This window comes from Lontra canadensis, unplaced genomic scaffold (assembly GCF_010015895.1).
Source record: "Lontra canadensis isolate GAN:19392208 unplaced genomic scaffold, GSC_riverotter_1.0 scaffold7, whole genome shotgun sequence".
In the NCBI taxonomy this organism is placed as follows: domain Eukaryota; kingdom Metazoa; phylum Chordata; class Mammalia; order Carnivora; family Mustelidae; genus Lontra; species Lontra canadensis.
Window position 1 is genome coordinate 37,128,324 of NW_022631001.1, and position 15,059 is coordinate 37,143,382.

At 37.1% G+C, this 15,059-nt stretch overlaps 1 protein-coding gene across 1 annotated transcript in view; it reads right to left on the minus strand.

Annotated features, from left to right (window-relative positions):
• The window catches only part of COPB1 (COPI coat complex subunit beta 1), a 39,340-nt gene that overhangs the window by 13,643 nt on the left and 10,638 nt on the right, over window positions 1-15,059 (minus strand). Inside the window, exons 7-14 of the mRNA XM_032853532.1 lie at window positions 13,991-14,128; window positions 11,725-11,844; window positions 9,230-9,337; window positions 8,998-9,144; window positions 7,879-8,024; window positions 6,582-6,678; window positions 5,687-5,847; window positions 4,504-4,624 (exon numbers count right to left, since the gene is read on the minus strand). Of these exons, the coding sequence (XP_032709423.1) occupies window positions 4,504-4,624; window positions 5,687-5,847; window positions 6,582-6,678; window positions 7,879-8,024; window positions 8,998-9,144; window positions 9,230-9,337; window positions 11,725-11,844; window positions 13,991-14,128 (1,038 nt within the window). The remainder of the gene's footprint in view (window positions 1-4,503; window positions 4,625-5,686; window positions 5,848-6,581; window positions 6,679-7,878; window positions 8,025-8,997; window positions 9,145-9,229; window positions 9,338-11,724; window positions 11,845-13,990; window positions 14,129-15,059) is intronic.

Here is a 15,059-nt window from a genome sequence, read left to right on the forward strand (position 1 = left end):
GGGAGAAGCAGACTCCCTAAGGAGCTGGGAGCCCGATGCGGGACTCGATTCTGGAAGTCCAGGATCCTGACCTGAGCTGAAGGCAGTTGCTCAACCAACTGAACCACCCAGTCGCCCTTTGTGCTACATCTTTATAGTAAACTGCAAGCCAGAAGACAATGAAGTAACCTCTTTATAGAACCAAAAGAAAAAAACTGTCAATTTAGAATTCTATATCCATAAAGGTATCTTTCAAAAATGAAGGAAAAATAAGGCTAGTTTAGACAAACAAAAACCAAGAAAATTAATTGTCAACAGACATCACTAAAAGAAAAGTTAAAGCAAAGGGTACCTGGGTAGCTCAGTTGATTAAGCATCTACCTTCAGCTTAGGTCATGATCCCAGGGTTCTGGGATAGAGTCCCGCACACCGGGCTCTCTGCTCAGCAGGGAGCCTGCCTCTCCCTCTGCCTCTGCCCCTTTCCCCACCCCCAACTCGTGCTCTCACTTGCTCTCTTGCTCTTAAATAAATAAATAACTTTTAAAAAGTCTCTTATTAGGGGTGCCTGAGTGGCTTAGTGGGTTAAAGTCTGTGCCTTTCGCTCAGGTCATGATCTCAGGGTCCTGGGATAGAGCTCCACATTGGGCTCTCTGCTTAGCAGGGAGCCGGCTTCCCACTCTCTCTGTGCCTGCCTCTCTGCCTGCTTGTGACCTATCAAATAAATAAATACAATCTTTTTTAAAAAGTCTCTTATTAAAAATATACTAAAGCAAAGTCTTTAATATTTGGTATATAAAAGATATACAACCAGGGAAACTCTAGAAAAGGCGTAAGTGAAGGAGAGTCAGGGAAGTGATAACCCAACTTCCTGCCTTGTACTACATGTGACAAACTTCATGAACCAGTTACTAGTAAACTGGTTCTCTTTAACAAGTATCAGCAAATGCACAAATGGTCTCCCAATCTGCAGAACTGAGCAGCTATTCCATGAAAAGAAGTCAAACTGGACCCAGATACAAATCTTTGGAGACTTTTAAAAAGCAAAATTTATTTATTTATTTATTTATTTATTTATTAAAAGATTTTATTTATTTATTTGTCATAGAGAGAGAAGCGAGAGTGAGCACAGGCAGACAGAGTGGCAGGCAGAGGCAGAGGGAGAAGCAGGCTCCCTGCCAAGCAAGGAGCCTGATGTGGGACTCGATCCCAGGATGCTGGGATCATGACCTGAGCCGAAGGCAGCTGCTTAACCAACTGAGCCACCCAGGCGTCCCTAAAAAGCAATATTTAAAGAATAGACAATTACTCTGTGACAAAAACCTAAATAAATAAACAGCCCACAGAGAGCTGCAAAATAATTATCACCCACAAATCAAAATAAATTGATAAAAAAGAGATAATACAGGGGCGCCTGGGTGGCTCAGCCGGTTAAGCCTCTGCCTTAGGCTTAGGTCATGATCCCAGGGTTCTGAGATGGCCTGAGCTGGGCTCTCTGCTCAGTAGGGGGCCTGTTCCTCCCTCTCCCTGCGCATCTCTCTCTCTCTCTCTGTCAAATAAATAAATAAATAATCTTTTTTTTTTTTTTTAAGCGAGATAATACACCTCATAATTTACTTGGCCCTCTAAATCTCTTATGGCTCTCTTCATGATGGAATTTTTTAAAAAATCCTTTGAAAATTCCAATCTAGGGGTGCCTGGGTGGCTCAGTGGGTTAAGCCGCTGCCTTCGGCTCGGGTCATGATCTCAGAGTCCTGGGATCGAGCCCCGAATCGGGCTCTCTGCTCAGCAGGGAGCCTGCTTCCTCCTCTCTCTCTGCCTGCCTCTCTGCCTGCTTGTGATCTCTCTGTCAAATAAATAAATAAAATCTTAAAAAAAAAAAAAAAAAAGAAAATTCCAATCTAAAATGGGAGCTTAAGTAAATGAAGGAATCTAATGGACTACTATACAGCTATTAAATACAAGGATTAGGAAGCTTTTAGAGGAACATGGGACTATTTGCTACAATGTGAAGTGAAGTTGCAGTGCTATAAAACACAGAATGATCAATACTGGGAAAAACATTGTTTCACAGAGAAAAGCTGTATGAAACTCTTTCTGGAGGAAGGAAGGATTTTTGTCATCATATTTGGTAATATAATTCTATCTTTTGACGTTTCTATCTCCACTATAATATTAATAAGATTTGTACTTCAGTCCTCTAGCCATGAGTGATTTTTTTTCTTAGTTTTTATATATCATTTCTTATTTTAACAATATTAAAAATGAACAAAAATTAAACACATTCACAGGCACCTGGGTGGCTCAGTGGGTTAAGCTGCTGCCTTCGGCTCAGGTCATTATCTCAGGGTCCTAGGATCGAGTCCCGCATTGGGCTCTCTGCCCAGCAGGGAGCCTGCTTCCCTCTCTGCCTACTTGTGATCTCTGTGTGTCAGATAAATAAATAAAATCCTTAAAAAAAAAAAAAAAAAACAACACATTCACAATTCCTTTTTTTTTTTAAGATTTTTACCATCCATTTGACAGAGAGACAGTGAGAGAGCAGGAACACAAGCAGGGGGACTGGGAGAGGAAAAGTAGGCTTCCTGCTGAGCCCAGAGCCCAATGTGGGGCTTGATCCCATAACCTCAGGACCACGACCCGAAGCCAAGGCAGACGCCCAACCGACTGAGCCACCCAGGTGCCCTCGCATTCACAATTCTACCACAGAAAGATTTTTTTAAATGAAGGCAAAGTGAAGATTTTTTTCAGACAAATGAAAGCTGACAGAATTTGTTATGAACAGTCATGAATTATAAGAATGATCAAGTTCTTTAGGCAGAAAGAATCATTTGGAAATCTGAATTTACACAAAAGAATGAAAATGAAAAGCCCCATAAACGGCAAATATGTGGGTAGAAACAAGACTGTTTTCTAATTAAAAAAAAATATATATATTTATATATATATGTATATATATATATAATATTGACTATCGGGGGCGCGTGGGTGGCTCAGTGGGTAAGACTCTGCCTTCGGCTCAGGTCATGATCTCAGGGTTCTGGAATCAAGCCCCACATTGGGCTCTCTGCTCAGTAGGGAGCTGGCTTCCCCTCTCTCTCTCTGCCTGTCTCTCTGGCTACTTGTGATTTCTCTGTCAAATTAAAAAATAAAATCCAAAAATAAAAAATAAAAAAGAATATTGACTATTTACATCAGATGAATACGTAAACAAAAACAGCACATTTACAAGCTTAAAAAGGAAAGAAATTCTGACACATGCTACTATATGGATGAACTTTTTTGTTAAAAGAGCTTTCTTTATTTGACAGAGAGAGTGAGTGATCACAAGTAGGTAGAGAGAGGGTAGGGAAAGAGGCTCCCAGCTGAGCAGAGAACCCAATGTGGGACTCCATCCCAGGACCCTGAGATCATGACCTGAGCTGAAGACATAGGCTTAACCCACTGAGCCACCCCGGCGCCCCATATATGGATGAACTTTGAAAACATTATGCTAAGCAAAATAAACCAGTTGTGAAGGACAAATTTTTATGATTCTACTTATATGAGGTATGTAGAATAGGCAAATTCATACAGGCAGAAGGCAGAATGGTGGTTGTCAGGGACTGGTGGGGAGGACTATGAGAGGATTATTGTTCACTAGGTACAGTTTCAATTTGGGATAATGAAGTTCTGAAGATGGATGGTGGTAATGGCTGTGCAACAATATGAATGTACTTAATGTCACTGAGCGGCACTTTTAAAAATGGTTAAAATGGTAAACTTTACATTATGTATATTTTACTGTAAAGAAAAAAAAATGCCAAAAAAGGTCACCCAGAAAGGTACTTGAACTTCGTCCTATTCCCACCTCTCGACTTCTTACAACTAATTATGCCCCCCTTCATACTCAAGCCCAGCCATATACTAGATAAATAAGAAATGTAAAAAAATATAAAAATAAAATAAATGATGCATATATATGTATATAAATACACACACACAAATAATTCTTAACTGTTTAAAGCAAAAATAATAGCAATGCATGTTAGGGCTAATAGCATGACACAGAAATAAAAGGCAGGAAAACAGCACAAAAGGTTGGGGGAAATGGAAATGGATTACTGTCAATGAGTGTACAGTGAGAATGGGTCAGAAGCTATGATGAAGTAGAAACTATGATGAAGTAGAAACTGTAGAAATGAAAACACATTTAAAAGACATTTCTGGGATAAAACAGACAATGACACTTTGGATGAAAATGCTTGAGAGAGAGGTCTTTCCTTCTCTGGGCCTTGACTGGAGCTAGCAAGCAAATGACTGACTTCATAAGCCCTTATATCTCTTCCACTGGACTAATCACAAGGTAACATGATTGTATTAGTTTGTCAGCTTTACAGTAACATTATATTACTATGTCCATTTCCCCCATTACCATAAGCTCTTTAATGATAAGAACTTCAGCATTCACTTTTAGGTCCTTCACTGTCCAATGCATACGGTAGGCACTCAACATTTGCTGGGTAAACGAAGGATAAATGAACTTACATTTTGCTTTTTCTTCTCCTGAACCAAAGCTACATAGCGCAAGGCAATCTTGGTCAGAGTTGTGGCAAGGGAGGCAGCAACAAAGAAATCTCCATCCAAAAGGAAGCCTCGCAGGGGAGGTCTGCAAAGTAATCAAGGAAAATGAAATCCAATCATTTCTTAAGCAGCATACAGCTTTTGCAAAAATGATTCAAATAAGCCTATTTAACATTCTCACTGCTACCCTTCAGTGAAGAGGATCTCAATTAGCTCCCTCTTTAGCTTTTAGAAGGAAAATATAATGGAAAATAGAAAAAGGAAAATATACACGGTTTTACAACTTATCTTCAAAAGAACTAGAGCCAAGTCAATATGGAAAGAGAAAATGATTTCAAGTCTATGCACTAGAGCCAAAGAGCTACATTCAAATTCCAGCTTATCTATTTATTGTGTCCCTACGGTTAAGTTACAAACCTTCCTAAGCCTCAGATTCCTCTTCTGTAAAATGGGGATAATAATATACTGTATCTCAATGAGTTGCTAAAGATTACAAGGGACAAAATACTTATACAATGCCTAGCATATAGTAAGCAACGATTAAAATTTTAGGCGTTATTTTTACCGTGTTCATTATAATACTGGAGAGCAAAATAAGGCAAAAAAATTTTAAGTTTTATTCCATCAATTAGGTGGAAAATCTTCAAAATATGTTTCCCAAGCACTAACACAGGCAACAAAATTCACAGTTACCTCCACTTAGCATTTTCTTTAAATCTTCTTTTTAGGATCGTATTTACTTATTTGAGAGAGAGAATGCATGCACTAACAGGGAGAGGGACAGAGGGAGAGAGAGAGGCAGACTCCCCACTGACTGGAGAGCCTGATGTGGGGCTCGATCCCAGGACCCTGAGCCAAAATCAGATGCTCAACTGACTGAGCCACCCAGGTGCCACTCCACTTAGCAATTTCTATATAGTAATACAATTTTAAATAGAATAGTTATTTCAATGAAAACAATTTTAGGAAGCAGAGGAGTAAAACCATCAATGCAATTCCTGAGAGAAATTAAACCTCCTTTCGAGTATCTTAAATGCCAAAGATTTCCAAAAAGCAAATAAGAGGAAAAAAAATCACTTGACTGTACTATGCTCAGGAGTAATAGTTTAAAAAGTATAGACGGTAGGGCACAGGGGCTGCAGATTACCTTTCTTCCTCTTTCTTCGTGGGTCGAGAACTGCTAAGTGCACTCTGAGTTGCATAGGTGCCCATCTCCGTTACCAACTTCTGAACCGGCCCCACAGATATTTCCTCTTCAGGTTTTAATTCACCAGCTTCTTTCTTTATTTCTGACTCTACAATTGGGATCTAAAAATCAATTGGAAACATCAGTCTAGTAATAATATCAATAGCAAGCAAAATCATATTTAAATATTCAATCATTTCTATGGGGAAGGCAATTCCCCCAAGGGGATTTTTGCAACTCTGCATTCAATCTTCTTTCCTTCCTAAGGAAAGAAATTTTTCTTTTTTTCCTAAGTGAAATTCCTTTTTTTCCTTTTCTTCCTAAGTGAAAAACCCCAAGCCCAGGCAGGTTAAGAAATTTATATCCAAGGTTCCGGAGTTAATTAATGGTGGAAACAAGACTGTAACCCAGGTCTCCTCACAAACACTGTTCTTCCTATTCTACCATATGGTTATTTGGATGAGGAAACACTGCCAGTTTTAGTACATTAATAGTCTAATGTTAGCATGGTTCTTGTAATGCTCGCATTCTCCTTTCAGAATACACAGGTTAACACAGAGTTTTAAAAGTCTTTCCTTTTTTTACACAAATAATCTTTTCTTCAAATAGAATCTTACCTGAAAGGGTAAATAAGACAGACAATAGAACAGGTGTTATGGCTCCATGCAGGGAGAGGGACGCCCCTAACACCCCACAGCCTCTAAGCTTTATCTGGGTAATTAAAACACATTTTTTAGTGTTTTTAACTCCAACACTACTACTAAATAAAAATACAAAAGCAAACCACCACATAAAAGTCAAATATACTAAAGTAAAAATCACCATATACAGTAGCCTTTACTGAAGTAAAACATACCTCCCCAAGGGACCTGCGGACCTCAGTCATCACACTCTGAATGTCTTCCTTGGTACTACAGTATTCTCCCAGGATCCACAATGCTCCTCGGTAAATCCTAAGGTAAGAACAAGTTCTGAAACACTGACATTGCTAACAAATCTTAAAGGAGAGAGCTTTCTCTGTGAATTTAAGCTCAAGCAGAAAACAAGATTCTGCAGTTTCAAGGGACTACGGATGAAATTTTAAGAAGGAATGTAACAAAGACACTAAGTTTGATTCTCTCCAGAAATCACAAGCTTCAAAAGGAAAGTAAGTATTCTCACCATTATTATTAGGAACACCTTAAAATTGGTAAACTCATTAGTAAAAATAACAAAATATCTCCCAGAAAGGTGTTATCCTCCATTTAGGACAGAGTTAAGGTAACTTTTATCATTTACTATTATAAAAAATACATAACTTTGATGTAAAAAGTAATTCACTTTTAATTTGTAGTCACCGAAAAGAAAAGGCAAGATGCTGAACAGAATCATGGATAAGGAAGGAGTGCAAAGGATCAGTAATTAAAACACTCCAGAAACATAAAGCAAGCAACAATTCTCTAGTTGAGTGTTAAACTGAATAAAGTCTTCAGTTACCTTTTCCTTAAGATTATCATTAAATTTATTCAAGAGAACATTTTAGAAACTAAAGTTCTGAGAGATGATAGCCATTAAAGGCAAAACTTTGGTATGGTTTTTTTTCCTCACAAAGGAAGCAAATCTTTCTCACTTTTATAAATATCAAAACATTTTATCATAAAAACAATTTTACAGTGGACCTTTCTTTTCTATCCAACATGGATAGAATGCAAGTCTAGTATACTCTATTCATCAGATGCTTTAAATGAAGTAAACTTGGATGCAACAGTCCTTTCTCATTAGCAAAGGCTACTTAAGGGAAATGCATTATGTCAGATTTAGTCCGCATTTTCAATCCCTCACTTTAATAAATACTAATGGGGGATATAAACAATGATATTCCAAAAGTGATAAACTTTAAAAATATGTTCCTTAGTCACTTGATGATTCACCATGTTTTAGAGGAAATAAGGGTAGAGAAACCTAGCTAAATCACACTTACAAAAGCAAATTTTTGTGCACAGATTATGGATTTACTGAAGGTGGGGTGAGGGGATATCTACTGTGATACTTATATTGACGTAAGTATCTTGATTCATTTGTTCTCCCTTACATTTTCAATCCACTGACCCTTTAAAGATAGAAACTGGTAAATTGCTTACTTGACCTTACATTTAAACAGACTTTAAACCTACTTGACAGATTTAATAGCATGAAAGACTTCAAGCATCTTCTCAACAATAAGCATTCTCAGGTTATCAAAGCGCTGAATGGCTTCACGAACAAACTCCAAGACATCAGCAGCTGCTGCTTCATTATTGTCACTGAGAAATTCCATTAACTGAAAGGGAAAAAAAGAACAAGATACAGGTCAGGTAATTTTTTTAAAAGATTTATTTATTTATTTATTTATTTGAGAGAGAGTGAGGGACATGTGCACACAAGTCATGGAAGAGCAGAGGAAGAGGGAGAGAAAGAATCTCAAGCAGACCCCACATTGAGCACTGAGTCCTACATAGGACTCAATCTTAGGACCCTAAGATCATGACCTGAGCTGAAATCAAGAGTCAGAAATCTAACTGACTGAGCCATCCAGGCATCCCATAAGTTATATAATTTTCAGAAAGAAAATTATCTAAGAAGTAAACAACTTTACTAAGAATGTAATAATTTTAAAACATATAACAAAATGTAAGTTGAGAAACAGGCACTACTGTGTAAAGGAAGTCACAATGTCTTTTCTGGGTTTTGTGCAGCCAAGTTTACAACAAAAAAACTCGCTATAAAACAAAAGCTGGAAATGCAAAACTCAAAATAAATTAATTGGATACTTCTAAGTTGTAACTAAAAGTGAAATCATTTCAGAGAAAATGTGGGGTTCAAAGACAAAATTTCAAATTACAATAACATATCTCATCTAACAGTGGCAGAAGCCAATGATTCTAAGTATATATATTATTCCTATAACAAAAATCCTTCAACTTTAAAGAGGTACAACTATTTGAAAGAAATACTTGTTTGTGCTACTGAATGATATCTGTACACAGCATAATTTTACTATAGGTAACTGTAACAAACATCAGTTATAATAATATGTGGAGGCATTTTTGTCATTATATTTTTGTGTTTACTTTTTTGATGAAGATGTAAGAGAAAGAAGTCAGATTCTTTATCCTTCTGAGCTTGAGGGTGAACAGAAAGATCACTTCTGACCCCAAGATTAAGTGATTCTACTAGAGAGTTGAACTGCTAAATAACTAAAACTTTATACCCCTTTAGTGAATTTCAAAATTAAAGTCATCAGAATTACATACCACAGGAATAACATTTGCAGCCATATCTGGAAATCGGACAGAACAGGAGTGCAATGTTCTCACAAGGAGTTGTCTGTATTTGTCAGTATCTTCATGCTCAGACACATTATTTGTTTTAATCACTTCCTTCTTCAAAACAATAACCAACTAGAGAACAAAGTAAAAATAAGTGGGAATTATACCATGTTTGGCCTGACAGCTTACAACAGTGCTGTCAAGAGTTTTGTTTTACCTCTTCAACGTTCCTAGAAGAGACGAGATCCAGTGCTAACTGCAGAGTTTTCTTGCGTACTTCTAAGTCTGGTGTGCTCAGTACTCTCAGGATGTCCATAACCAGATCCTGAGAAAGAACAAGAAATCCAGAATTAACACCAACATTAAGAGAAAAAAATCTTAACCACAGAATGGAGGGTTCTCACCATTATCACCTTAATTCTTCATCAATAATAAAATCACTGGTAGTGGAAAAACCAGATATTTTGGGTTTCCTGATATAACGTGGTATGAAGTATATATGACTTATAATGCATTCAAACTGCAAATGTTTACTGTGACTCTATCAAGCTTTAGATCAAACTCATAGTTTATAGAAAATTCAGAAGTTAGAGAAACAAACTAAATGACACCACCAAAAAGTAATCTGATGTATCTTCAAGGAGTGGCCTCTTACAGGACAATTGGTCTGGTCTCTTCAACAAGCCCATATCATGAAAAAAATTACTGCTCCAACTGAAACATCAAGAACATAGCCAGGTAAGATATATGGTCATGACTGGACAAACCAAACAAAAGGGGTATTTCAGGGACATTTGGGGAAATCTGACTTTGGAGTTGTTATTGGAGTATATTAAGAAACTATTAATTTCGGGGCACCTGGGTGGCTCAGTTGGGTGAGTGACTGCCTTCGGCTCAGGTCATGATCATGGAGTCCCAGGACCGAGTCCCACATCAGGCTCCCTGAACGGCAGGAAGTCTGCATCTCCCGCTGACTTCTCTCATGCCCTCTCTCTCTCAAATAAATAAATAGATAAAATCTTTAAAAAAAAAGAAAGAAACTAGGGGCGCCTGGGTGGCTCAGTGGGTTAAAGTCTCTGCCTTCGGCTCAGGTCATGATCCCAGGGTTCTGGGATCGAGCCCCACATCAGGCTCTCTGCTCCGTGGGGAGCCTGCTTCCTCCTCTCTCTCTCTCTGCCTACTTGTGATCTCTGTCTGTCAAATAAATAAATTAAATCTTTAAAAAAAAAATGGGGTGCCTGGGTGGCTCAGTGGGTTAAAGCCTCTGCCTTCAGCTCAGGTCATGATCTCAGGGTCCTGGGATCGAGCCCCAGGTGGGGCTCTCTGCTCAGTGGGGAGCCTGCTTCCTCCTCTCTCTCTGCCTGTCTCTCTGCCTACTTGTGGTCTCTGTCAAATAAATAAATGAAAATCTTTAAAAATAAAAAATAATTTAAAAAAAGAAACTATTAATTTCATTAAGTGAGATGTTATTTTCACTCTGCAGGAAAATGTAATGTTTTACTGGCACATATTTTAAAAAAAAACACTATGGCAGATAAAGATTTTAAAATACAGCAAAACTAATTTACAAGTGATTTTACTTAAAATTTTATTTTAAAAAAAGTTCACTGATAAAAAGTTCTAAAAACCGGGGCGCCTGGGCAGCTCAGTGGGTTAAACCCTCTGCCTTCAGCTTGGGTCATGGTCCCAGGGTCCTGGGATCGAGCCCCACATCGGGCTTTCTGCTTAGCAGGGAGCCTGCTTCCTCCTCTCTCTCTCTCTCTCTGCCTGCCTCTCTGCCTACTTGTAATCTCTGTCTGTCAAATAAATAAATAAAATCTTTAAAAAAAAAAGTTTTAAAAACCAATATTTATATAACTTTCACTTACACTCACCAGTTGTTAATATTTTGTCATATAGACTTTTTAAAAAAAGATTTATTTTATTTATTTATTTATTTGTCAAAGATGGAGAGAGAGAAAGAACACAAGCAGAGAAAGGGAGAAGCAGGCTCCCCGCTGAGCAAGGAGCCGGATTCGGGACTAGATCCCAGTACCCTGGGATCATGACCCGAGCTGAAGGCAGACGCTTAAGCAACTGAGCTACCCAGGTGTCCCTGCCATGTATGCTTTATCCCACTCTCCTAACACCTAAATGATTTAGTGTACACCTCCCAAGAATAAGAATAAACTCTCCTATAACCACAATTATCATATCCAGAGGACACTGGTAATAATATTACATAATATACAGTCTATAATTCTCATTTCTCCAACTGTCCCAATAATGTCCTGTATAGCAAATTTTTTGTTGCTGCTCTGATCCAGAATAACATTGAATTTAGCTGTTATGGGCCTTTATTTTTATAATAATCATTATTCTCACAGATTAAATAGGTATGCTGATAATTCCATAGACTTATCTTTTATTCTCAGTTGGCTTATTTTTCAAAAACTGTAAATTATATTCAAATTAAAATGAATATATCTCTATTGTTAAGAATACCAAATGCAGTACAAATAGAAAAGATATCACATATTAATTCATGTCAGAAATATTTTTCATGGCAAATTGTCTAAAAGGCTATGCTGATTCAAGAGTACACCATAGCTGATCAAAATTTAAACTACCCAGTCTCCAAGAATTTAAGTTAACCAAGATATCAAGGCTTAAGTGTTACCTCAATTTGAGAAAGATTTTATCTAGGACTTCTCTCTTTCAGATAACAGTTACCTGTAGTACTCGTTCATGAGCAGGATGCTCTTTTAATTCTATCAATCGATCCAGAACTATGAGCTTTACATTGTTGTCACTCTCCTTAATAATTAAATCAATGTAACACTGAGCAGCAGCCTATATAAAAAAAGGAAACACATTTTAGGAACACATTAATCCATCTTAAACACAGACCCTGAAAATAAGAAGAAAAAAAAAAAAAGCTTCCAAAGAAGCCAAAATACATTCACTACTCCTGCACTAAAAGTTTATGCATTTTCCCCAAAGGAATGTGTCCCTCTGTTCCCTAAATTCTAATAAATCTCATTATTTTCAAGTTTAAAAAAGTTAAGAAGAATCACAAGTTGAAAGAATGAAATGGGGCGGCTACAGACAGAAATACTTACAGTCAAAAATTAAGGGTTGAAGCTAAGGAACAAGGCAGAAAAAAGCAGACGGGGTATCCCCCAAAATATAGCTATTGAGTATCTTTGAGTTTAGGTGCAAAGTCTAAATTTTCTGCATTATGGTACAGAAAAATCAGGACCACAAAGTCTGACCCTGACTTAGTAAAAGCATTAGACAAAGGAGCAAACCTGAAAGAGCTCCCAACAGCCAAAGCTAGAACAGTATGATAAATGAAACAAATAACGATAATGATTATAATATACAGAATAAAACAGCCATACTGATATGAAGAATGAAAGAAGGGTGGTTGGTAAAGGGACAGCTCTTCTTGCAGGACTCCAGTTAATAAATGTATAATGAGGGAAATAGAAAGTCATTATTAGAATAACACATCAATAACTGCTGTACAGAAATGTTAAAATTAGTTGGTATAAGTTTGAGGAGAAATAAGATACCTGCAGTTTCAAAGTACCTTACTACGTTATTTATTGATTACAAAAGGAAAAATCCTAACTCAACAGTGGAGAAATCTGGCAGGCATCATCTTAACCCACTGATCAAGGTTAACATCACTGATAGTATTCCAACATCATGTATACTCTGTGATATATTACATTGAGAAAGGTTCATCACTTCCATAGTATGCTTCCCCAAAATGCATAACTTCAGTCTATCTGTCAGAAAACATTAGACAAACTCAAATTGAGGGACATTTTACAAACAAACTGCCCTAGTATTCTTCCAAAGTGTTACGGTCATGAAAAATAAGAAAAGGCTTGAGAAAGTGGCACAGATTGGAGGAAACTAACACATGACAACTAACATAAAATGTGGGATCCTCGACTGAATCCTGGTACAAAAAAAGGAGATTAGTGATAAAATCGGTGGAATTCAAGTAACATCTATAGTTTAGTTAATATTTGTTCCAGTGGTAATTCCTTAATTTTGACAATTACACAATTGCTAGGAAGACACAAACATTATGGGAAGCTGGTGAAGGATAACGAGAAGTTTGTCCTATTTTTACACCTTTTGCTGTTTTGTTGTCCTAGAAGTCTAAAATTATTTCAAAATAAAGTTAAACAATTTTTTCTAAGTACTGGCAGGTAAAGCAATCAAATCTCCTAGTTATACAAGCTGGCTTTAAAGAACTATTCATTCTCTGACTATATTAAGGGTTCCTCATGCAGTCTTGATACAATATATTAAAGAGAAAGCTAACATTCCATTATTGAAAATAGGCACTGTAAACTTTTTTTAATATCCATCATGTAGGATCCAAAATTCATTTTCCCAGATACAGGTTTTAACATAATTATTGCATGAGGAGAGATCTTAACATACCAGTATCATTCTCCAGAAACTAGAAATATTAGTATTCTCTGTCTCTCTTTCTCCCGACATATATGTATGAAAGCAAGAAAGAAGAAAGATTGGACTATGTAAGGAATCCAATAATTTCACAATGTTCATAAACTGTTATTTCTGTGCCACATAATGTCATGCAATCACAGAGTAAACTGCAATGCCACTAAGTCATTAAGCACTGGGGTTTAATGTTTCTTTACTTAAATGTGTCTTAAATGACACTTAAATGTGTCTTTTTATGTGTCTGACTCCTGGTTTCGGCTCAGGTCGTGTTACTGGGGTCCTGGGATTAAGCCCTGCCTTGGACTGCACACTTCCCCCAGGGTCTGCTTGAAATTCTCTCTCTCTCTCTCTGCCTCTCCCCTCCGCTGCATTCTCTCTCACTCTCTCTCAAGTGAATAAATAAATCGTTTAAAAAAGAGAACAAAATAATAAAAAAATAAATAAATCTCAAGTGCTAAAACAGCATATCTATCATCTAACGGGCACCAAAAGAAATAAGCAGTACCTTGATTGCGGTGGGTGCACTGGAGAGTGTCACTAATGTTCCGGCAGCTTCGTATTTTACAGCTGGGCTAGATGACTGCAACAAGTTATAGATGCAGCGAATGAAACGAGCCCTTTCTGATGGATTAGCATGACAGACCTGGAGAAGAAAATATTTAGGTTTCAACTGACTCCAGGGACACTTGCTTTCAAACAGATCTACAGATCTTTTTTTTTTAATAGATGTCAGCTTAGATGCTAGTTTTCTTAATTTGAAAGCAAAGAACAATAAGTGCATCTGAAGATACCAGCCAACAGGAGATAAGACACTATGACTAGTAATTTCAGGAAGAAATAGGTTTTACTTCAGACAACTGTTACAGCTACTCACTCACTCATTTACTCAATCACAATTAATATTCTCACTCTTTCACAAAAAATTTCCAATAGTTTATAATAAAAGATATGCATACTATACACAACTGAAATAGAACAAGAAAATGTAAAGTAATAAAATCAATGACGAAGAGCATTAATGTGGGTACTGTGATAGGATATTAAATTTGGTCCTAAAATTTTATTCTGGATGTCAGGTCAAAAAGGGAAACATGATGGATACCAACCTCAACAGCTGATAAAAGGAAAATGCCTGTTCTTAAAGCCAAGAAAGATAACCCCTTTGTCAAGTACTACTACTTATTTATTTGGAATGATATTCCAAATCCACTCTACTCCACTGTGGAGACAACTAGAATTTATGCTATCCCAAATATATATATATATATATATATATATTTTTTTTTTTAAGATATTATTTATTTATTTGACAGAGATCACAAGTAGGCAGAGAAGTAGACACAGAGAGAGAGAGGGGAGAAGCAGGCTCCCCGCCGAGCAGAGAGCCTGATGCGGGGCTCGATCCCAGGACCCGGAGATCATGACCTGAGCCGAAGGCAGAGGTGTAACTCACTGAGCCACCCAGGCGCCCCTATCCTAAATATATTTTAATACCTTTACCTATGAAGCAAATATTCCTTATTCTTTTTTTTCTGAAGTTGGTTTTTATGTCAGATTTTCCTCTAACATATATA